General features: G+C 40.0%; 1 protein-coding gene across 1 annotated transcript in view; it reads right to left on the bottom strand.

Annotated features, from left to right (window-relative positions):
- The window catches only part of ttc27 (tetratricopeptide repeat domain 27), a 175542-nt gene that overhangs the window by 35681 nt on the left and 115400 nt on the right, over nt 1-24461 (bottom strand). Inside the window, exons 12-16 of the mRNA XM_052011316.1 lie at nt 20803-20925; nt 17843-18070; nt 8990-9088; nt 1841-1893; nt 174-339 (exon numbers count right to left, since the gene is read on the bottom strand). Of these exons, the coding sequence (XP_051867276.1) occupies nt 174-339; nt 1841-1893; nt 8990-9088; nt 17843-18070; nt 20803-20925 (669 nt within the window). The remainder of the gene's footprint in view (nt 1-173; nt 340-1840; nt 1894-8989; nt 9089-17842; nt 18071-20802; nt 20926-24461) is intronic.

The following is a 24461-nucleotide window of genomic DNA, read 5'->3' as shown; positions in this document are numbered from 1 at the left end:
TATAAAAATGTAGGATGAATTAAGAGTAGCAAAAACATATTAGGCTATATACAATTTAACCACTGCCCAGGAAATCAAACATATTCTTCTTCTTTTCCATCACTGGGTTACATTCAAACAATAAAGTAACAGGACAAAAAGCAAACTGCAGACACAATTTAAAAAGAACTCACCTGAACATCTTTGTAATTGTCTTTTAGGTCCATGAGTCGATGGTATGACTTAATAGCGTCTCCAAACTCGCCAACATCTATGCAGGTAAGAATATAGTTCTCCCAGATCTGCCAGTGTTCATAGTTACATTTAATGGCTTCCTGGAGTGATCGCAGAGCTTTATTTCTGTGCAAATGGAGTTATGCAACAAATTATCCATAAAATTATGGATCATCCTCATTATATCATGGACAGAATCAATTAATCCTGGTCAATCAGAGTGATGATGTGAGAAAACAGTTTTCACTGTTGCGTTCTGACCAATAACAACAGCTTTGATTCAGTAACTGGTATCCAAAAGTAATGGCCTGAAGACCATTGCCAGCAAACATCACAGAGGGAACCTTTCTTTTACTATGCAAAAGGGGGCAGTATTTTTTTTTCTTTAAATATATTCCAGGTATAAAATGACTCAAATATTGCCTAAGTTTTGCATGAAAATGGCCCAACATTTTGGTAGTATGAGTACAGCATTACAATGTTAATCAGGCTCAGCTGATAAACCTTTTGCCTCTAATTGTAACTTTAACTACCCCTGCAGAAAACTTAATTCAAAAATCTCAGTGCATTACTTTGGAAGTCCTGCACCATCACTGATGGTTTTCTAATGTTAAACTCTCTCAGTAATACGGAAAAGATTTCAGGGCACTATTTTCAAAAAGCAGAGCAGTTGTTCCTAATATCCTGACCAATATGTATTCTTCAACTGACACAAGTAAAACAGATTATCTGATCATTATCACATTGCTTTTCATGGGAACTTTCCATGTGAAAACTGCGTGCACAATTAAGAGAATCAAGGGAAATCCAGTTAGCACAGGAAACTGGCACTTGGGTAAAAGATCAGTCATGACCTTATTGAGCACAGAGCTGATGCTAGGAGCCAATTTCTTAAGCCTTTTTAAAACTACAACAATGATTACACTTCAAAACAATTCATTATAAGTGTATTGGGGCATTCTGAAGTTGTGAAACAGATATAACAACATAAGCCTTAATTTTCTCCTTACATCTTTTCACAAAACGTATGTAAGAAGTTCATGTCTGAGACAATCGATGCCATTCAATTTATTGATACAGTATTAAACCAATATTGCGTAAAACATATAAGAAATAAGAACAGTTGATGTAAATAATGTTACGTATGTGTCTGTAACAAAAAGTGTTTCTAAAGCCAAATCATACATTTAAGGCCATGTCTCAGATAAGGTCAGCTTGTCTGGGATAGGCCTAGTTGAAGTATAAAATGAAAATCAAATGAACTGCTGGAACTGGAAATCTGAAGTAAAAACAGAAAATGTTGGAAATACTCAGCAGGTCCTGCAGCATCTGTGTAAAGAGAAAAAGAGAAGGTTTCAGGTTTGATATCTTTGTCAGAACGTCTGATGAAAGCTCTTGGACCTGAAATGTTAACTCTGCTTCTCTTTCCACAGATGCTGTCTAACCTGCTAAGTGTTTCCAACATTTTCAGTTTCCAGTTGAAATATATCTGGTTCAACACACAGAATTACATAAGCAGTAAGACAGACAAAGTAGCATAGAACATAGATACACATTAATCATCCCTCCTCAGTCAAAATGGTATTGCAGCATCTCACAAATAACAGGAAGCCTGCCAATGACTTACTTTTCTTTTAGTCGGATATACGCTGTTGATAGATTGTTCCAAGCTTCTGCATTCTAAAAGCAAAGAAACAAATAAAATGACTTGACTCTTCAAATGAGCATCAAATGGGTGCACTGCTTATATACCTGCCCATAATAGAAAATAATATACAAATAACCTTTGAACAATAATGCACCATCAGTACAGCCTTAATTATTCAGATTAAAAACTGAGCCGCCAGTTTACAGCAAGATACTTATGCTGAAGTTAAATTATATCAAAAATAACAGAAACTAGAAGATTGTTGAGAGGTCACAATTCATGCTTCGGTCATTATGACTTGTAAGCTTTTGTTGGTATCCTAGCAGCCGATGTTTGGCATTTCCTGCAAGTTAACTGAATGTTCTAGTTCAAAATTATATCACACCTGGGGCATATAATATTCCATTCCACTCAATTGTTCTCTGTAATTACTAGATCATCAAATTTATGTTTGCCAAAATGAGGGAAGTGTTTGCCAGATCTATAACTATTCTTATTTTTGGTACCCAATGTCTACACCAAGCAAAGAAGCATTCTTTATTCTGCCTAACAATGTATCATCGTCTTAAAGAGCAGCAGTCATAGCTTGTGAGAAGTCTTTCATATTTGTCTGACAAGTGTGAGGTTGCCAGTTTGTTCTGAGAATCTACTGTGATTCGGAATTACATAAATACTACACAAATCACTTAACCTGTCTTACAGATGCAAAAGTCAGAGAGATATAGACCATATTCAACCATATTCAAATTCAAAACTGCATGAATTCCACCCAGTTCTCCACTTCATCTGTTAAACATATCTTGATGTGGAATATAGCATCTTTAATGCATTAGAATCTACAGAAGTGCTTAAAGAAGCCATGACAATGGTTTGCATGTATATCCGATTTATATTTTCATGTTCAAACAGCGACAATGGAATATCAAAAATGTTTTTCAGAGTTAAGTATAATTTTCAATCAAAGTAGATGTAAAGACAATATTCAACAGTTTCAGGATAAGGTATACCCAAGCGTCAGATAATTAGGAGCTTCCCAAATATAACAGATGGAAAATCTTTAAACCTCCCTGTTCCACTCCCCCTATTGCAGTCTACCAGTTGCGATAATGTTTCTGCCATGAATGTATCCTTGATCACCAACTGTCATGGAGGTCACCAGCCCCAATAAGAAGCTTTAATGTACAAGATACATAATGTGTACCGCAGGTATCCATATTCAAATGGGCAGCAGATGTCAGCTGCCAGAGGACCATTGGCTATCAATAGATACAAAGTATAACTTAGATTTTACAGCATAACAAAATGCTCTTCATATCAACATGGTATTGCAGATGTTTTTATGTTCTCCATCTTCTTCATCTAGCAGATTATCTTCCTATTCCTTTTACTCTCAAGTACTTATTAGCTTTTTCCTTTGTGTGCCTCAATGTTACTCATTTCAACTACTCTGCGAGTTCATGTTACGCCCCTGCTTGATTTATTTAGTGACTATGTTTTATTTATGGCCCCTGGTTTTGGACTCTCCCCAAATAGCAGTTTATGATTTGAGGCAAGACAGACCTATAAGCTGTCACCGTAAACACTTTCAAACTGGAGGCCAAACATATGATCTTGAAATACATTCTGTGCATTCTACCTCAATATCCTGCCACTCTGAATTAAAATTTGAGTAATATGTTCCAGTATTCTCCTCCTCTAATGCTGAATCTGAATTAAATATAATCAAAGCACAATGCAGGCTGTCAAGATCACCACCAGCAAAATTTAATGATGCATAGGAGAGGGCAGATTTTTGAAACCAGTTTGTTACACAAAATGTAAATTATTTTTGAAGGGTTGCACACATTGTCAATAAGGTACTGGCAATAACCTGTGTTCAACAAGTAGGGCCTGTGGCCATGTGTCAATGAGGGGAAGTAGTGAAAAAGAGCAAGTTAGATATATCCAACTTTGCAGGTTGGATCAGAAAACAGAGAGAAACAGAGGACACTTCTTGCACAGAGAACATGCAATCTGTCCATCTAATCTATTTATTTCCTATAGGTGGATCAGTAGGGAGTTCTAACACCCCTGCCCCATGTGGATAGTTAAACAATACTACAGAATGTCTGTCAAGTTAGCCTACAAAACCTGCATCTGACCACCTTTGGCTCACAGCCTATTCAGTGCAATAGCGTATTTGACCAATTCTGTGATTAGCTTCCATTTAACTATTAAATGGCACCTTATCCAGCATTTTCTTAAATTTACACACAAATAACTACCATTAAGTATCTTGTCAGCATGCTCCACATGTTCCTTCCTCTGGAAAAAAAAGCTAATAACATTACTTCTATGAAGAGTCATGTCTGCAACAAGTGCATGCATACACAAAGGCTTTTTTTTAAAGTGCGCACTTTGGAACCAACCTTATTTTGGACCATAGGGAATTCAAAGGTTATGGTGAATCAGGCAGGAAAGCACAGTTGAGACCAATATCAGAACAGCTATGATCGGGTTCAACAGTGGAATAAGTTCAAGGGACCATATGGCCCTATCCTACTCATTTTTCCATTATTCTTCTGCTTTTGTCTCCAAAAATATTTTCCACCTCACTGATAGAATGGAATACAGCAAGAAAAATGGGAGTCAATAGTACAAGTGCTTAGTTAGTCACTCCGTCAATCCTCTTGGAGCCAATAATGTTCCAAGATCTGTAATCACCGATTCTACTTACTGCCTACACAGGAAAGCCAAATATGATGGTTAACTATAGAGCCGCTATTAAAACTAGTTGTGTAGAGACTGCAGATAGCCATGAGATTCAAAATGCTGCCTCCACAATCAGCAATTGAGTAAATGAATTATTTAAGACATTAAACAAAATGGATGTCATGTGAGATTCTTTTTGAGACTGTAAATACATTCTCTTACTCTTTTTCTGAAAATAATAGTTGTTATAAGTGGTATCTACTGGTTGTGTTCACATCACTACTAGGTCATTTAGTGTCTCCTCTGGGTTTGGGATACTTCAGATGAAACACTGGGCCAGGAACCTCAGCTTTGATTCAATAGTTAGCACTCTCAACATTTGGCTCAGTAGCTAAAACTCTCAACATTTAGTCAGAAAGTTGCATGTTAAAATCAGAGTCCAGAGGCCTCAACAACAATAATAATTCCATTTACACAATGCCTTTAATGTAGAATAACACACCCCAAGATACTTCACAGGAACATTATCCAAATCCACAGTGCAAGGTACTTCTGCATGGTCAGAGGTGTTGCGTTTGAATGAGATATTACTAATTATTCAGGTTCATGCTAACTCCCAGTAATCATCAGTCCCATTCCCCTCTCTTTATTTTCCCTGTAGCGCTGCAACTTGTTCTCTCTCACATACCCATCAACTCCCCTTTTATATTCCTTTAATCACTTACCTACACTGAGGAATAAATAATTTACATTAGCCAAAGATGAGTCTCCTAACTCATCTTTGGGACATGTTTTAAACCAAAGCCTTATCTGCCTTTTCAGGTCTTAAAAAAATCCTATCACACTATTTTGAAGAATAACAGAAGAATCCTTCTCAGTCGCCTGAATCAAGGCCAAAACTGATCATCAGATTATTCGCACAACAGAGCCAAATTTCCCGAGTCATAATAGAGACTGTACTTCAAAACAAAATGTACTATATTCGGGGGAAGAACTTTGGAACATCCTGAAGTTGTGACAGGTACTATTTAAATGCCAGCCATTCTTTATAACAATGAGCACAGTAGCACAAAGTTAAAACATTCTGGAAATAAAAAGGTAGCATCAGTAAAAGTGGTCATGAAGCTGTCATTTTTCTATAACCCCGCCAAATGATTCAAAAATGCCATTTATGGAAGGACACCTGCCATCCATACCTGGTCTGGCCCATACATGACAGCAATCCCATTCCAAAATGACTAGCTCCTGACTGCTTGTAAAGTAACTCGGCAGGAAAGAAATCTGACATGGTGCAACCACCACAAGCATTTCAATACAGCTATTTATTTTCAGAAAGATTTTAATTGGGAATGACTCTCCCTAGATTTTCCTTTCCCTTCAATTAAAAACAGAAAATAATAAATTCTTTTGGCACTTCCCAATCATTATTTTTAAGTTTTCTACCTAAAAGAAGAAAGTATTTTTGGCAGTTTTGATAAAAAACTTACTTATGATATGGTCTTGGTGTAAACTAACCAGCTGTTCCTATTAAACTGTGAAGTAAGTGGGATATTGGACTAGCAGCCATCAGTATTTGAAATCAAAATATTTACAGGAAAATAAAGTGCAAATGAATTTCATAGAATCCCAATTGACAGTTTTAGCCACAGCATAAACATGCTATTCAGAATGATTTGCAATTCCATTGCACTTCAATGGGTAATGAATTTAAAAAATGCTATCTCTCAGAATCATCCACTGAAACACTTCACAGTATTAGATTATTTAACTAACGCAATCAAAGTTAAGAATATTTGCAGTCCTTCTTTTCCAGTAATAGGAATATTAAACACACCATTAGTTATAAAAGTTCTGGACATTCAGCTACTAGCTAACATCAAGAACAATTGCATTTATTGAGGCTTGGTAATTTGTCTGACATTTGATTAAGGTGTTGTTTTACACCTGAGTCACTCTGATGCATTGTCTAAAATGCATTCAAATTCATAGATTTAAGCATTTTCCACAACTAATTAAGATAAGTGCAAATAAGGCCGCCAAACATCAAACAATGGCTATATGTTTAAAAAAAACAGCCGTGGCTCCAAGGAGATACACGCCATCCTCATGACCTGCCCATCACCCTCACCTTCCTCACACCTCCATCCCTTCATTCCATAGTCTACTGTCCTCTCCTATCAGATTCCATCTGACAGGTCCCTTATTGTTGCAGCTATATACGTCCCTATTGTTGCAGCTATATAGGTCCCTGGTCAGACCCCACTTGGAGTATTGTGCTCAGTTCTGGTCACCTCACTACAGGAAAGATGTGGAAGCCATAGAAAGGGTGCAGAGGAGATTTACAAGGATGCTGCCTGGGATGCGGAGCATGCCTTATGAAAGCAGGTTGAGGGAACTCGGCCTTTTCTCCTTGGAGAGACGGAGGATGAGGGGGGACCTGATAGAGGTGTATAAGATGATGAGAGGTATTGACAGGGTGGATAGTCAGAGGCTTTTCCCCAGGGCTGAAATGATGACCACAAGAGGACATAGGTTTAAGGTGCTGGGGAGTAGATACAGAGGAGATGTCAGGGGTAAGTTTTTTACTCAGAGAGTGGTGAGTGCGTGGAATGGGCTGCCGGAAATGGTGGTGGAGGCTGGTACGATAGGGTATTTCAAGAGACTGTTAGATTGGTATATGGAGCTGAGTAAAGTAGAGGGCCTAGTAATTTCTAGGGTAGGGACATGTTCGGCACAGCTTTGTGGGCCGAAGGGCCTGAATTGTGCTGTAATTGTTCTATGTTCTATCTTCTTCAGCCCTTTGCCTCTTCCACCTGTCATCTCCCAGTTTCTTACATCATTCTCACTAACCCCCCCCATCCACCTACCATCCCCCTCTCAAGTGGATTCACCTATCACCCACCAGCTGGTGCTTCTCCCCCTCCCTTTACTCTGGCTTCTGCCCTCTTTCTTTCCAGTCCTGATGAAGGGTCTCAGCCTGAAACGTCAACTGTTCATTTCCCTCCATAGATGCTGCCTGACCTGCTGAGTTCCTCCAGCATTTTGTGTGTCTTGATCCAGATTTCCAGCATCAGTATGTTAAACCTCTAATGAATCTTGAGATTTTTCCACAATAATGAGGTTAAATATAACACCAGTTGCAGTAATTCCCCACAAAATGTCTTTGCAAATTCTTTTGGATTTCATGTTTGCAGTGGACACTGATACTGCTTCCAAAGGATATAATAAGAATGTAAGAAATAGAAGCAAGAGTAGGTCATATGGCTTCCAGATATTGGAATGTCATTTAAAAGGATCACTGACAATCTTGTACTTTTATTCCACTTTCCAGAGGCACGGTAGTGTAGCAGTTAGTGTAACATTATTACAGCACCAGCAACCCGGGTTCAATTCTGCCACTGTCTGTAAGGAGTTTGTATGTTCTCCCCATGTCTGCATGGGTTTCCTCCAGGTGCTCCAGTTTCCTCCCACATTCCAAAGACATACAGGTTAGGAGCTGTGGGCATGCTATATTGGTGCCAGAATAGTGGCGCCACTTGCAGGCTGCCCCCAGAACATTCTCAGTAATGCAAAAAGACGCATTTAACTGTGTGTTTTGATGTACGTGTGACTAATAAATATCTTTAATACCAGTCCAGTTCCCATTCCCATTGATCCTGTGCCCGAAAATCCATTGATCACAGGTTTTGTACAAACTTAATGACTAAACATTCATAGCCTTCTGGGGTTGAGATTTACAAGAATTTGCAACCCTCACCCGAGTCCTAAATGGCCAGTCCATTATCCTGAGACCACAGCTCACTGGTTCTGGAGTCTTCAGCCAGAAGAAACAACCTCTTAACATTGTGTTTTAAGATTGTGTGGGTTTCTTCTCACATCCCAAAGACATGTGGGTTGGTAGGCTAATTGCCCACTATAAATCCCTCCTTGTGTGTAGGTGAGTGGTAGAATCTGGGGGGAATTAATGGAACAGGGGAGGATAGGTCCCACAGAAAAATAGTGGGGAATGGGATTGCTCTATGAGTAGGTATAGACTCAATGGGCTGAATGGCTTCCTTCTTTGTCAGCTCAAGTACAGAAATATTCATCCTGTAAAATCTTCTCAAAGATGTTCAAAGATCCAGTAATATAGGAGAATCTTAACTAATATCTCCTCCTTGGGCAGGTACTTCACCCTGGGACAGTAACTACCATGGTAGTCAGATGGGAATATGGGAGAATAAAATGGGTCAGAGTAGGATTAGGGTAAATGGGTACTTGATGGTTGGTGAGGACTTAGTGGACCAAAGGGCCTGTTTCCATGCTGTATCTCTCTGTCACTCTAAAAATGCATACTGGACAGGTCAGACATATAAAAGGAAATGGCTTTTATGACCTAAACTTCCTGCCTTTAAACTGACTTGTTTCAAGCCAGTTTATTTGCTGTGTTGTACTTACATCAGGCTCCAGCATCACACACTTCTGAAATGCTTTTGCAGCACTTTCAAAGTTTTCCAATCCCAGATATGCACAGCCTAAAGAAAACCAAACGCCAAGCTGAAAAAGAAAAGGTTGGATTTTAAGATGGATTATTATAATGAATACCACATGAAAATCAATAAATTATTATTTTGTTACCCACCCCCTAGAAACAAACAACTGGTATTAGCTGCACCTATTAATTTTTACCTTTCATGTTAAATATTTACTCAAATGATAATTTCCAATAACTTTTTCAGGTGTCTAATTTTTTTTTAATTGCTAATCTTCTTGATAGAATGATAGAGAAATGGAGGGCTATGTGGGAGGGAAGGGTTAGACAGATATTTGAGCAGAATAAAATGTCAGCACAACATTGTGGGCACATAGTACTGTGCTGTAATGTTCGATGTTCTTCCTTCCTCTTCTCAAGATGACAACTTCGTGCTCAAGCTCCACATGCAGCAGTTAGATACCACTTCTTTAGACAGCACATACAGACTTTTTATGACCACAGTCAGACCTGCCTTCACCCACTAAGTACATGTATATTTTCAAAAAATGACAACATGGAATCAGGAGCTGGAAGCACAACTGATTTTCCTCACTGAAGCCTCAAGGGTTACCTGTCCCTTGAGCAGATCCAGACAACAGAACTCAATACTGACACAAATGCAAACATTCTTAAACTTATAAAATCTGTGTAGCCTGAGAGAGATTCCACAATATGGCTGCACACTTAATGCTGCCTTACAAATCACTGAGGCATTGGAAGGACCTCCTTACCAACAATTATACAAGAGGATGTGTTACCGTTTGTGTAACTCATTAGGTTCATCCCATTAAATCAACCAAGCCCCAATGTTGGAACTTTACATCATCGTTCAAGATCAATACCGCCTACTTCTCTGGAGGGCCAATTCCTGTGTTGGTGGAGATCAAATAGTATAACACAGAGCAGATAGTTGTCCTGGCAGTTTTCTGTTCTATGCACTTTTGTCACACCACATCATACTTTTTACCTGATGATTTATTGGAAAAACAGTCCACAAATTAAACATGCCATCCTTTGTTTTTAAGGCACAGCTGCTTCGCTTTATATTGACAAAATAGCCCTGGGTCTAAGGAGAAACATTTCCAAATGCATGACATTTTTATTTCTATTTGCTCTTCAACCTCCAAAGTGACTTGAACTATGGCAGGTTTTATTTTAATCTATTCATTTTTCTGTATATGAGCATTGTTGGCAAGCCCAGCATTTATTGTCCTTGAGAACCACTGCAGTCCTTCTGGTGGAGCAACTATCCTGACATGGAAATTCAAGGACTCTATAAATTCTCCAAGTTCCTTCATCTTAGTCACATTTCTTCAATGATGAGACATTCCGCAGAGGCACCTCTGAAACATCTTCCTTCTTCCTGAACCATAAGCTTCCCCTCTCTCCTAATGGACACAGCCCTTGACTGCATTTTATCTATTTCCTCCACTTCTGCTTTCACCCTCTCCCCTCCTAGACAAAGCAAAGAGTTCCCTGGTCCTTCCCTTCCATTCCAACAGTCTCTGCATTCAACATATCATCCTTTGCAATTTTCAACAACTCCAACAAGATTCCACTACCAGACACATTCTTTTCCCCCTCCCTTTCAACCTTTCATGGGGATCACTCCCTTCACAACTTGCTGGTCCCATGCACCCGCAGGAGATGCAACACCTGTCCAACACCATCCACGGACTCAAACAGTCCTTCCAGGTGAAATCATAACATCAATTAGCCCTTATCACCTAACATAATGCATTTAAAATTTAAGGTTCTTGCAACCTTAATGTCAACACTGCCAGAGAGGAACAAGTTATTTAAGTTATAGCCGACATCGACAAAATTCAAGTAGTTCCAAGTACCATCAAGCTAAGAGTAAGCAAATGGATGGAGTGTTACGACATATCCTGGCACATGGCCCAAAGGAAAGTGTAATAAACTAAAACCCCTCTTTTTTAAACAAAAAAGGCAGACATCATTAAATCCAAACCATCATTCACCTCGGCAATGTTTTTTCACATCTCCACAGTTCCCAGACCACAAATCTGCTACACAGGCCAACATGAATTTCAAGCATCTGGATGTTATGAGTTTATGGTTGAGGGAATGGAATGATAGTTGACAAGTGTGGTTTTGGCCACAAATGAATAAAAAACGTGCTGAAATCAAGTTTCATAAAAACAAAATAAAATCCGTTAGTACATTATTTCAAGGGTCATTGTAAAATGCTGTTCAAAGAATCTTAACTCTGTCCAATGTTGCTAATCCATCCAACTATTCAGTAGCAAGTGGTTCCACTGCAAGTTCAAGGGACATGGCTGCAGCTGTCAATGTAGTGACTTAAGACAAGAAAAAGAATGACTTGCATTGTAAGAGAAATGCCCTTTTACAATTCACCAACAAGAGTTTCAAAACACTTTTCAAGCTGACAGAGTTAAGCAACATTTTTTGCTTGCTCCAGATTACTGTCTGCAATCATTTCTAATAAAACTAAAAGCCAAAGCTTTTGTTTGAAATTTGCAGCCTATGTGATTAATATGCAAGGCGTCACAAGGGATTCATTTAATTTTGACAGACAGTGAGGTGATATCAAACAGACATTATTTACCTTCCTGGCAGACAAGATTGCATGACTTTGTTTCGGATTACTTTACTCTTTTATATTCCACTCAAAATACACAAGGATGTGATTAAGCTAGAGGGGGTGTAGAAAAGATTCACAGGAATGTTGCCTGGACTGGGGGGGCTTGATTACAAGGAGTGAGAGGATAGTCTGAGACTGTTTTCCTTGGAGCAAAGGAGGCTGAGGGGTGACCTCATACAGGGTTATAAAATTATGAGGGGCATAGATAGGGAAGTTACAGTCTTTTTCCCAGGGTAGGGGTGTCTAAAACTAGAGGGCATAGGTTTAAGGTGAGAGGGGAAAGATTTAAAGGGGCAAGTTTCTCACAAAATGAGTGATCGGTATATGAAACAAACTGCCAGAGGAGGTGGTAGAGGCAGGTACAATTACAATATTTAAAAGATATTTGGACAGATGCATGTATAGGGAAGGATTAGAGGGATATGGCTCAAACTGGGCAAATGTAACTGGTGTAGATCAGCATCTTGGTCAGCACAGACGAGTCGGGCTGAAGGGCTTGTTTCTGTGTTGTATTAACTCTATGAATCTATGAAGAGTCAACACACTTAATAAGAGGAACTACAGTTAAGCTTACCAGAAGAAAAATGATAAAAACAAACTGCATATCAATTCTAACTTTATAATTTAAAACCACAAATATTTGGGAACTCAGCAAAGAATGATCTTCCTCCAGTACCAGCACCCAGTATCCTTCATGAAAGAAACATACTGTAGATTCTGAAGATCCAAAATAAACTGAAAATGCTGGAAGTACTAGAGGTTACGGGGCACTTGGAAAATAATAGGATTCTGCCGTGTCAACATGGATTTGTGAATGTGAAATCATATTTGGCAAAACTGCTCTTGAAACTGTATTAGCAGGATAGGTAAAGGTAAACCACTTGATATGGTGTGTCTGGACTTTAAGAAAGCTTTCAATAAAGTGCCACACAAGAAAATATTGAATTAAGACTAGCTCGTATGCTATTGTGGGTAATATACTGGTATGGATTGAGAATTGATTAATGTATAGAAAACAGTAGAAATAGACAGGTAATTTTCAGGTTAGAGGGCTGTAATTAGTGGGGTGCTACAGAGACTACTACAGGGGCCCCAGATGTTCACAAATTACATTAATGATTTGGATGAGGATATCAAATGTCAGTTTGCCAGTGATATAATGTAAGGTGATGGTATGGGCTGTAAAGAGGACAAAGAGAAGCGTCAGGGGTTAGGTGAATTGATGAGGACAAGGCAAACAGAATTCAGCGTGGGAAAATGTGGTTATCTACTTTGGTGGAAAAAGTAGACAAGGGAGTAGTATTTCTAAATGGTGAGTTATAACAGGTGTTCAGATGGAACCTGGGTGTTCAAGTAATAAATCACCTCCAGGTACAACAATTAGAAAGGCAAACAGTAAGAACATATCTGGTCTCCCTACTGAAAGAAGGACATATTTGCGATAAAAGGAATGAAACAAAAGGTTCACCAGCTTGATTCCTCTATGGCACATTTGTTGTATGACGAAAGATTAAGCAGACTCATCACACATTCATAAGTTTAGAAGGTGTGTGGTGACTTCATTGAAGTATTCAAATTTCTTACTGGACTTGACAAGGTAGATGGAGGACTAACATTTCCCCTGACTGACACGTCTAGAACCAGGGTCACAATCTCAAAATACGGGTCGGCCAGAGTTGAAAAGAAATTTCTTCACTCAGAAGCTAATGAACCTTTGAGATTTTCTACGGAAGAATCTGTGGAGGCTTAGTCATTGACTATATTAAAAAAAGAGATCAATAGATTTGCAGATATTAAGAGAATCAAAGGATATGAGGTTAGTGCAGAAAAGTGATATGATGATAAAAAGAAAAGCCAAGATCTTACTGAATGGTGGAGCAGGCATGACAGGCCAAATCCTATGTTATAGCAGCTATGTGTTGTACTCAATTTCCAAAGTTCAACCCCAGTTCCATTAATTTCAATGAAGCAATTTCAAAAGTGGAGAACGAGGCTGAATTCCAACCTCAATGTTTTTAAGACATTTCCATAAGTTTAGGTTCATATGTGGAATACTTCCATTGCTGCAAAGACAGCATTTATTGTCCATGCTAACATTTCTTGATAAGAGTGAGGAAGGCACTTTCTCAAAACTGTTGGGTAGTGTGTTCCAGGATTATGATAAAATGGAAGTGATGGAACAGCAACATTCATCCAAATTAAGATAGTGTATGGTTTTGAGGGAAACTTGAAGGTGATATTATTCCATTGCACCAGTTACCTTGTCCTTCTAGTTGCTACAATGCCTCTTATGCACACTGCAATCAAAGTGCACAGGTGATAGAAAAGTGGTGGAAGAGTTGCCTATCAGATGCGGCGCTTTCCTCTGGGCAGTGTCTTTTGTGTTGATGGAACTGCATTTATCCAGGCAAGTATACTGTATTCTATCCTTTGCCCGAATTGCACTGTGTATACGGTGCAAAGCTATGCAAACATGGACTATAAATTTTAATTGAGCTAATTTCTTAATCAAATCCAGGAGGTGTCCCTTCTAATTCTGGTAAGTAGTAATAGAAGCCTTTTAACTTATTGGAGCTAAAGGAATGCAGGATAAGTTTAATCCAACCCAGAAACAGGATCTGGTAAGAATGAACATGTTTCAAAATGTATGTTGAGAATTGAAGAAAATTTTATTTTACCAGAATGGCAATTTGACATCCAGGAAATGATTCTAGCACATTCTTTTCCAAAAAAATGCTCCAAAAATAATGCTAGAGGAATAAGATCCTGTTTATGGTAAAAGTTTACAAGAGAACCTGCTGCTTCTTAGCAATTTATAATGCAATTTTTAAGACCACCAGTTTCTTATAAATCTGGAAAAAAATTCAATTAATCTGAGTTTTTTGTGTTAAAGATGCTAAATCAGGTTTTTGTGATTGTTGTGGTCCTTGAGGGTTTTGGTAATGAACACACAGAAATTAACAAGTTCACTTTCACTTTTTCACTCCAAACATTATGCTAAGATAATAGAAAAATTTTAATATAATCATTTGCCATTATATAGTAATAGTGTAAACTTCCCAGGGCATTTCACCAGACCTTTAATGGATAAAATGTGGCAATCAGCCACATCGCTGGACAGTCAACCAAAAGCTTGCTCAAAAAAGGTGGATTATAAGGATATTTTAAGAGAAAATGGAGAATGAGGGGTTAAAGGAATTCACATCTTCAAGCCTGTACTGCTGAAGGCATAGATGCGAAAGTCAGAGTGACTGTAATTGGATTTACGAGCCTTAACAGGAGACATTATTGTGCATTCACCTGCAAACAACTAAGATTACTTATTAACCCTTATATTGCTAAAATAAATAGAATAAATGAACTGATTAATCCTTTAATGCATTTTTTAAAAATTGAAACAAGTAGAAGATGACATAAATCAAAAAAAATGGTTAGGTAGTGCTACAGTAAGGCTTTAAAAGTCTGTGGACTGTAGAGCTTGATGGATTAAAATAGTTAAACAAGAGTAGGGGAAAGTGTTTCATATCTTCTTATCTTTATTGTTTTGGAGTTTTTCTGTTCTCTTTGGGAGTATCTGAATAAAACAATCTATCTAAGGTATGCAGTATTTTATCCCTGTCAACTTGAAAGATAAAATCTGTTGATGTGGTACTAAATCAATCAGCTTTGGGAAATGGCTGGAACTGGGGATGATCGTTCAGCAGTTCACCACACATTTTTGCCTGAAAAATAAACAATCAGCAGAAGAAAATCTGGTGGGGTCTCCTAACCATTTTTCTCTTCTGATTTAATTAGCAGAACAGCCTTCAAACAGGTTCCTGTCACCACAGTCAAATGTGAGTGTTTAAATATGGTAATGAACGCATTACTTATGACACCAACTGAAACTTTCACTGAGCATCCAATGTGCATCTTGGCTACACTTTCCAATCAGTGGTTCTTAGAAAGAATGCTGGTGACCACTTAAAAAAAGATATTTTCTCCCTCACAGCCTCAAAATCTTATTCCAACCTGTTCCAGTCTATTACCATAACACACCTCCAATGGGACCAAAACAGTGAGTTGTGCAGAAGCAGATAAAAATCTAAATGAGGTCTTGATCTGAAAGACTATGGCCTTGATCACCAGATAGCAGACCCAATTTATGGCCCAAATCCATTATGCTCCCACTCTCTTTCCATGCCAGCCTCCTCCTACCTCTATCCAGATGCATCACAGCTTAGAATGGCAACTGCTGTGCCTGTGACCACAAGAAACTACAGAGAGTTGTGGACACAGCTCAGCACATCACAGAAACCAGCCTCCCCTCCATGGACTCTGTCTACACTTCTCACTGCCTTGGTAAAGCAGCCATCATAATCAAAGACCCCACCCACCCCGGACATTCTCTCTTCTCCCCTCTCCCATTGGGCAGAAGATACAAAAGCCTGAAAGCACATACCACCAGGCTCAAGTACAGCTTCTACAAAACAGTATTGAGACTATTGAACGATTCCCTAGAATTATAAGATGGACTCTTGACCTCACAATCTACCTTGTTATGACCTTACACCTTATTGTCTACCTGCACTGCACTTCCTCTGTAGCTGTTACACTTTATTTTGCATTCGGTTATCATTTGTCAGGTGTGCACTGATGTATGAATGGCCTACCCTGCTTCTATTTCCTGCAGGTTCTTACGTAAAATATTCACATTTGCTGATTATACAAAGTCAGGTAGCAGCATGGGTTGTGAGCAGGATGCAGAGAAACATCAATAGAGAGACTAAGTGGATGACATGGCAGATGGAATATAATGTGGATAAATCAGAAGCCGTCCACTTAGGTAGGAAAAAAAATAGAAAACAAAGAATTTTTTAAATGTTGGAAGGTTTTGCCATTAAGACGTGCCCTTGCACATGAGTCACTGAAAGTTAGCATGCTTATACAGCAAGCAATTAGGATGGCTTGGTAGGTTTTCTTTAATTGCAAGAGGACTTCAGCACAAGATTAGAGATATCTTGCTCCATTTATACAGCATCCTGGTGAGACCACATCTGAAATATTGTGCACAGATTTCATCTAAGGAAAAATATACTAACAATAGAGGAAGTGTAGAAAGGTTCACCAGAATGATTTCAAGGATAGAGCAGAAATTAAGCAGTCACCCAATACTCATTAGTTTAGAACAATGTTATTTTAACAAAATGTAAAAAACCATTTAAGGGGCTTGACAGGAAGATTGAGATGGTGTTCCCCTTGGATAGTGTATCTAGAACCAGGGGTCACAGTTTCAAAATACAGGGTTAGTCATGCAGGACAGAGATGAGAAGAAATTTCCTCACCCAAAGAGTTGTGAATCTTTGGAATTCTCTAACCAAGAGAACTGCAGAGGCTCAGTGGCCTACTATATTTGAGATTGAGATCGATAGTTTTTAAATAAAGGAATCAAGGGCTCATAGGGTCAGTGCAGGAAAACAATGCTGAGTTAAAACATAACATGTTTAATTCAGTATTTAAACAATGGTCTTGACTCCACCTTCCTTTTTGATCCCTATAACCTTCGATCCCCTGGTCACTGAATGATTCAACATCTTCAGTTCCCTGGGGCAGAAGCCTCAGAAAAGAAATTCCTCCCCGTCTCAGTTTTAAATGGACCTCGAGACAATGCTGAAATGCTCTAGATCCCCATTAGAACATTATAAATAGAAGCAAGAGTAGGCCATTCTGCCCCTCATATCTGTTTCCCCATTCATCAAGATCATGGCTAATCTACTAATTTCCTGCACTAACCCCATATCACTTTATTTCCTTACAATCCAAAAATCTATTGACTTCTGTCTTGAATTACTCAATAATTGAGCTGCCACAGCCCTCTTGGGTAAAGAATTCCAAAGATTCACAACCCTCTGAGTGAACATCATTTCTTCTCATCTCAGTCTTTAATGTCTGCCCCTCATTTTGCAACCGTTCCCCCACATTCTTGACACCCAAGCCACAGATCCCTGCATCTACCTGTCAAGCCTCTTCAGAGTCTCATATACTTCCAGAAACATCCCCTCTCATTTTTCTACATTCCAGACAATATTACCCCAAATCAACTCAATCTCTCCTCATAAAATGTTCATTAAGTGAACATCTTTGAAAAATAGTAACTCGTCTGATCTCCCACCTGTAAGTAGTTGATCTGCACTGATCGCTCAAAACATTCCACACATTGCTTAAACTCCTGGTTGCGGAGGTGTAGCAGCCCTTTGGATCGTTGTGCACGGGCACTGCGGTGTTTGGACAGCTCCCAAGCCTTGTCGTAACACTGGTGGTCATTCAGCACATCTCCCAAGAGGCAGTATAATGTAGGAGTCTCCTTCTTCTCCAACTCTCTTCGGAGGATTTCTTCTGCCTACACACAGTAAGGAGGAAACACAAATCCGAGTCAAATTCAACAGGTTCAGCATTTACAAAACACACTGATGTTTATTTGTCAGTCTCAGTCTTTTTCTCACTGTTGATTCTCCAATCTATATTGTGTTGGCTGAGTTGGCTTTAAAGTGAGGCAGGACTGACATCTAAATTTGCTTTCATCAACCTAATTAGCTCATTAATAGTGTAATCAGTGGTGATGGTTGGAGCTATTTACATTACATTCCGTATGGAGAAAATGCAATTACATAATTATTTGACCCATTGCACTTGTGCAGACTCCTTGAAAGAGCTGCCTAATTACCCCACTCTCCTGCCATTTCCCATAGCCCTGCAAATGTTTATTTTTATGAAGTATACATCCAATTTCTTTTTGGAAATTATAATTGAATCTGTTTCCATTACCCTTTCAGGCTGTGGATTCCAAGTCATAAGGATTTACGACATAAAAAAGTTTCTCCTTATATCCTTCATTTTGTGTTGTCTGGTTACAGACCTTCACTTTGTAGAGTTGTACAGAACGGAACTGGCCCCTTCGGCCCACCATGACCGTGCTGTCCTTTTTGTCCATCTACACTAATCCCATTTCAGTGGAGAAGAATCAATCAAAACTATAATTTTGAATACCTCTATTAAACTTTCCCCTTAACTTTCTCTGTTCCAGTGAGAATAATCTCAGCTTCTCCCTTCTGTTCACATTATTCCAATTTCTCCACACTCCTGAATCCTTGGTAGCATTTTAATAAATCTCATGTCTCCTTAGGGCTCAGATAATGAATGGGCAGAAAATTTGAGCAGCATGCTTTTTAAAGGCATGATTGGTGTGTATTATTCATTATTACTTGTATCACAATCAATGCAATCATGAATTACCAACAGGCTGATTGTTCCCATAGCTCAAGTGAAATAAATCTCAGCTATTAGCCCACCAGTCATTACTACTTTGCATTTTAAGGAACTGCTGAGGTAATGACAATTTTAACCTGCAGGCAATCACTTTCAAAGCTAAATAATTGTTCTCCACCAGAACAAAATCTCCTGTCAGTAATGGGTAGTATTTTGACTACAGCATCAAGCATTAGGTTATTTACGTGTACATGCCTCAGATGAAACACACAATTGTACTTTGCAAGATAAGACAGAATAAGTAAATGAAACTTCTGGCCTAGATTTGAAACATTGCACTTACTTGTCATAAAGTATCATATTGTGTAAAATATCAATCATATTAAAGAAATGGCCAGATAGCCCTTTGCTTTCAGAAGCTCCTTAAAGGAGAAAGAAGAGGTGGTGAGGTTTAGGAAGCAAATTCCAGAGTTTATTGACAGAGTAGCAGAAAGCAGGCCACCAATAAGAAAGTGATTAAAATATTAATATTGTAATCTTAATTCCCATATTATGAATAATTTGTAAAATTTAAAAGCTACACTAAACATGCCTGTTTTCAATCTGGGGAGAAAACAATACAAAATTTAGAAAAAAAATTAATGTTTTAACCTGTGAAACTAAAACAAACATTTTAACTTTAGTCAGTCTGCTGCTCGGAACATTCTTATCATCATCTCAGTGGAAGAGCCCTACAATTATAAGTTGACTGACCTTCCTTTCAGCCCTGCATCTAAACCAAGGTCACAGATTTTCGTGATATACCTGCAAAAAATAGTTTCGACAGGGAAAGGATATATATTTAGAAAGAGGAAAATGAGAAGGAGAGGGAGGAAAAACTGACGGTGACAGAGATCATTTCTAATCCTTCGCTATAAAATCAGCCTCGATTGCTTTCAGCTATAGATAAGATTTTGATGCTTTATCAGTTTTCTGCCCATTACCTTAAGCAGCTGTTTTCTTAAGACATCATGACCGTTGGTAACAATTCTCAGTGGGGACTGACCTAGTGTTAAATCAATACCTAAAACGTGCATACACACAAACACAGGTACACATGGACGCATGGACACACATGCCAGCAAAGGTCACTGGAGGATGATTTGGAATGACAACTGGCCATTTAAGTTTCCTAAGCTAGTGACGGTCAAGTCAGCTAAAACACAAATGCTGCCCCACCCAAAAACCCAACTCAGCTAACTCAGTAAAGGCTGGGGATAAAGACTGGAGCTTTCCTGCTCTTTACAGTTCATCTTATTGCTAAGCCATTTGAGAAATCACTTTAATTGGCTGAGTAAATAGTTCAAGATAATTTCACTGTAGCAAGATGTGATACATATGCAAGCACTATTCAATTCTAGTTAGAGAATTCCAGAGTAAAGGATGCTAAACCTTTTGAATGTGAATAGTCAACATATTGAATAAAGATTCCAGAAGCCACCTACAAATTTTGCAAATCATGATCACTTTTCAAACCTTCAAGCAAAGAAATAAAAGAGTAACTATTATATTGTTACAAGCAATTTGTGATCATTGTACTGTTGCTTTTCTGTCTTGACCGATCAAGTCACTGACGGAAGGAGAATGTTACAGCTTTCCCCCTTTTCCCATATTTAAGTCTTCTTTTTAAATTTCACAGACTCCCATGGAAGAAAACCAAAGACTGGTTAAAAAAGTCAACATTGTACAGCAGCTTTTTATTTTCAATACTTTTAAATTACTAGGAACAAGCAGATTGAAAGAATAACTCAATAAATAACATCAAACAGCCTTTCAAACAAGTGCATAAGTCAGCTGGAGAGTTATTTCTAAGGGTTATTGTCTCACCTTTCCATGTTTTCCAATTCTTTCATAGCATATTACAACATCTTCCCACATCTCCAGCTGTTCGAAGATCTGCTGAGCTGAACTGACACATCCCAGATCCAAAAGTAGTCTGGCAAGCTGTCTCTAATAGGGAAAAGACAACTTTTCAAAACCACCTGTAATATATTGATGGCTAACTCTTAATACAACGGAGAAAACATTTGCTCTATAGGAGAATTTGCTCTATAGGAAGGGCAGGCACAGTAGTGTAGCAGTTAGTGTAACGCTACTACAACGCTAGTGACCTGGGTTCAATTCCGGCCACTGTCTGTAGGGAGTTTGTACGTTCTCTCCATGTCTGCGTGAGTTTCCTCCAGGTGCTCCCGTTTCCTCCCACGTTCCAAAGACGTACGGGTTAGGAAGTTGTGGGCATGCTATGTTGGTGCCGGAAACGTGGTGACACTTGCAGGCTGCCCCCAGAACACTCTACTCAAAAGATGCATTTCACTGTGTGTTTCGATGTACATGCGACTAATAAAGATATCATATATCTTATAATTAAAGTATGATAACCCCAAAGAGCAGCTTTTAAAAACCAAGAGAATTTAAACCACTGAATGCTCTGTTTGATGACAAATGCACTGCCAACTACGTTGAAAATACCTCAGTCACAAAGTATAAGAAGCGCAGAAGTCAAACCAACCTGGAGCAATATTGCTTTCAGGTGTCCATTTGACTCACTATCAGCAAACTTGGCTAAGTCAGAAAGCCATAGATTCAAATCATATCCCAGAAACCTGATGACAATCTGAAACATACTGTGGTATATTTACCCCAGGGTAACTGAGGACAACTCCAGAGTCATAGAGGTCATGCAGTATGGAAACAGACTCTTCAGCCCAACTAGTCCACGCCAACCAAGCTTCCCATCTGAGCGAGTCCCATCTGCCTGCATTTGACCGATATCCCTGTAAACCCTTCCTATCCATGTACCTGTCCAGGAGGATACAGTAGAAATTGTGCAGTGGTGTATTTGTTACCATGGAGGCAAAGGAAGGTTGGAGAGAGGATTACTGGAGATGACTAGGTACATGGGACAGATGGTAAATAAGATTTAGGCTCTAGCAGATCACTTTGAAGGCAAGACGACGTCCGTATTGTCATATCATTGATGAGTAGCTCCACATAAATCAGGAAATATGGTGTGGTACAAAAGCAGAAAGAGCAAGGGTACTTTTATTTAATAATATTACATTTAAAGCCAATACAGCTTATTACATTTAAAGCAATACAGCCAAGCTGTGTTGGCTTTTTGCCTTTCCCTTGGACAACATCGGTGGTGTGGAGAGGGGAGAACTGCTGCATGGGCAACTGCTGGTCTTCCATACAACCTTGCCCAGGCCTGAGCCCTGGAGAGGACACTCCAGCGTTGCCTCACCGCGACGGCACAACACGGAAAGAAGCAGATTACCGGTTATAAGCCTGTGCTCGATTGGCGTAGATCAAGGCGCCAGGGGTTGCTTTCGACGGGGGAAGAGACCATCGCGTCTCACTGGACAGCTACCGCCTGCCTTAAGCTGGGCAGCCCCCAGCCAATTAGGTGCTGTCCTGCCACAGTCCGCCCACTCCACTGGGTGCATGGGGCTTAGGGATACAAGTATCCTGAACTGCGGACTGCAAACACTGCACCAGGCACAACAAGAAGACAAAAAAAGAAGCCAGCACTCAGACTAGGATGCTGGAATATACGGACCATGACCACTGATATATCAGATGACCTTCGGGAGTTCAGCGACTCACGCAAGACAACAATGATTAACAATGAACTGCTGAGACTCCAAGCTGACATTGCAATGCTCCAAGAGACACGTCTCACAGAATCGAGAACCCTACGTGAGAGAGACTATACCTTCTTCTGGCAGGGCAAGGGCTCGGATGAGACCAGAGAGCATGATGTCGGCTTTGCAGTGAAGAACTCGCTGCTGAAGATGGTGGAGCCTAGCGAGAAAGGGACGGAGTGGATTTTCTCACTACAAATCCACACATCCGACAGGCCTGTCAACCTTGTCAGCGTCTATGCCCCAACCCTCTACTCTACACAAGATGCGAAGGATGAGTTCTATGATCAGCTCTCAATGACAATACAGGAAATCCCAAGTCAGGAATAGTTTCTGCTACTTGGCAACTTCAACGCCAGAGTGGGCACTGACCATGACTCCTGGCCAAGCTGCCTGGGGCAGTATGGGTTTGACAACATGAACGATAACGGGCAACGACTGCTCGAGCTTTGCATGCTCCACGAATTGTGTGTCATTAACACCTACTTCCAGACCAAAGCTCAGCATAAAGTGTCTTGGAGACATCCCTGCTCGAAACATTGGCAGCAGCTAGACCTGATAATCACAGGACGCTGCCACCTGAGAAACGTGCTCATGAAACGCTCCTTTCAGAGTGCCGACTGCAACACGGACCACTCTCTGGTTTGCTGCAAGATCAGACTTCAGCCAAAGGAGATGCACCATGCCAAGCCTCCAGGCAGGCAGTGCATCGACGCTAGTAAGACCCAACACCCAGACAAAGCGGCGGAGTTCATCAAATCACTGAAGGATGCTCTCCTTGCAGACCCACCAGAAGGGGATGCTCAGCAGAGATGGGAATCTCTCAGGAACACTATCCACAGCACTGCACTCAAGGCCTTTGGGAAGAAACGGGGCAAAACACAGGACTGGTTCGAAGCAAGCTCAAGTAAGCTCACCACTGTCATCGAGGCAAAGCGTGTTGCACTACTAGAGCACAAACGCCACCCCACCCAGGCAACAATGCAAGCGCTAAGAATAGCAAGAAGCAGGGCTCAGAAAACAACCAGATGCTGTGCAAATGACTACTGGCTACAACTCTGCAAAAGCTTCCAGTCATCATTTGACACAGGCAACATCCGTGGAATGTACGAGGGGATCAAGAAAGCCATTGGTCCAACCCAGAGCAAGTCAGTACCACTGAAAACCAAAACAGGCGAGACCATCAAAGACAAAGGCAAGCAGATGGAGAGATGGGTGGAGCATTACTCCGAACTCTACTCCAGGGAAAACAGCATCTCGGACAGCGCGCTAGACGCCGTGGAATGCCTGCCTATCATGGAGGGACAGGATGCACTGCTGACTGCCGAAGAGCTGAGTAAAGCCCTCGACAGCCTGCCCAGTGGGAAGGCACCTGGATTGGATGGCATTCCACCAGAGGCCATCAAGTGTGCAAAGGGTGTCCTATTAAACCACCTGCCCGAACTACTCTGCCAGTGCTGGAAAGAGGGAGCAGTGCCGCAGGACATGAGAGACTACAACATTGTCACCCTATATTAGAACAAAGGAGACAGAAGCGACTGTAACAACTACAGGGGGATTTCTTTGCTGAGCATCATCGGGAAAGTTTTCGCCCATGTAGTCCTGAACAGGCTGCTGAAAATCGCCAAAAGGGTATATCCCGAATCTCAGTATGGCTCCAGGTCAGAACGCTCTACAATCGACATGATCTTTTTCCTTCGACAGCTACAAGAGAAATGCAGAGAGCAAAGACAACTGCTCTACGTTGCTTTCATTGACCTCACGAAGGCCTTCGACCTTGTGAGTAGAGATGGCCTGTTCAGCATCCCCACCAGGATTGGTTGTCCCTCGAGGCTCCTCAGG

This window comes from Pristis pectinata, chromosome 3, assembly GCF_009764475.1.
Source record: "Pristis pectinata isolate sPriPec2 chromosome 3, sPriPec2.1.pri, whole genome shotgun sequence".
In the NCBI taxonomy this organism is placed as follows: domain Eukaryota; kingdom Metazoa; phylum Chordata; class Chondrichthyes; order Rhinopristiformes; family Pristidae; genus Pristis; species Pristis pectinata.
This window is presented reverse-complemented; position numbering and strand designations above follow the sequence as displayed.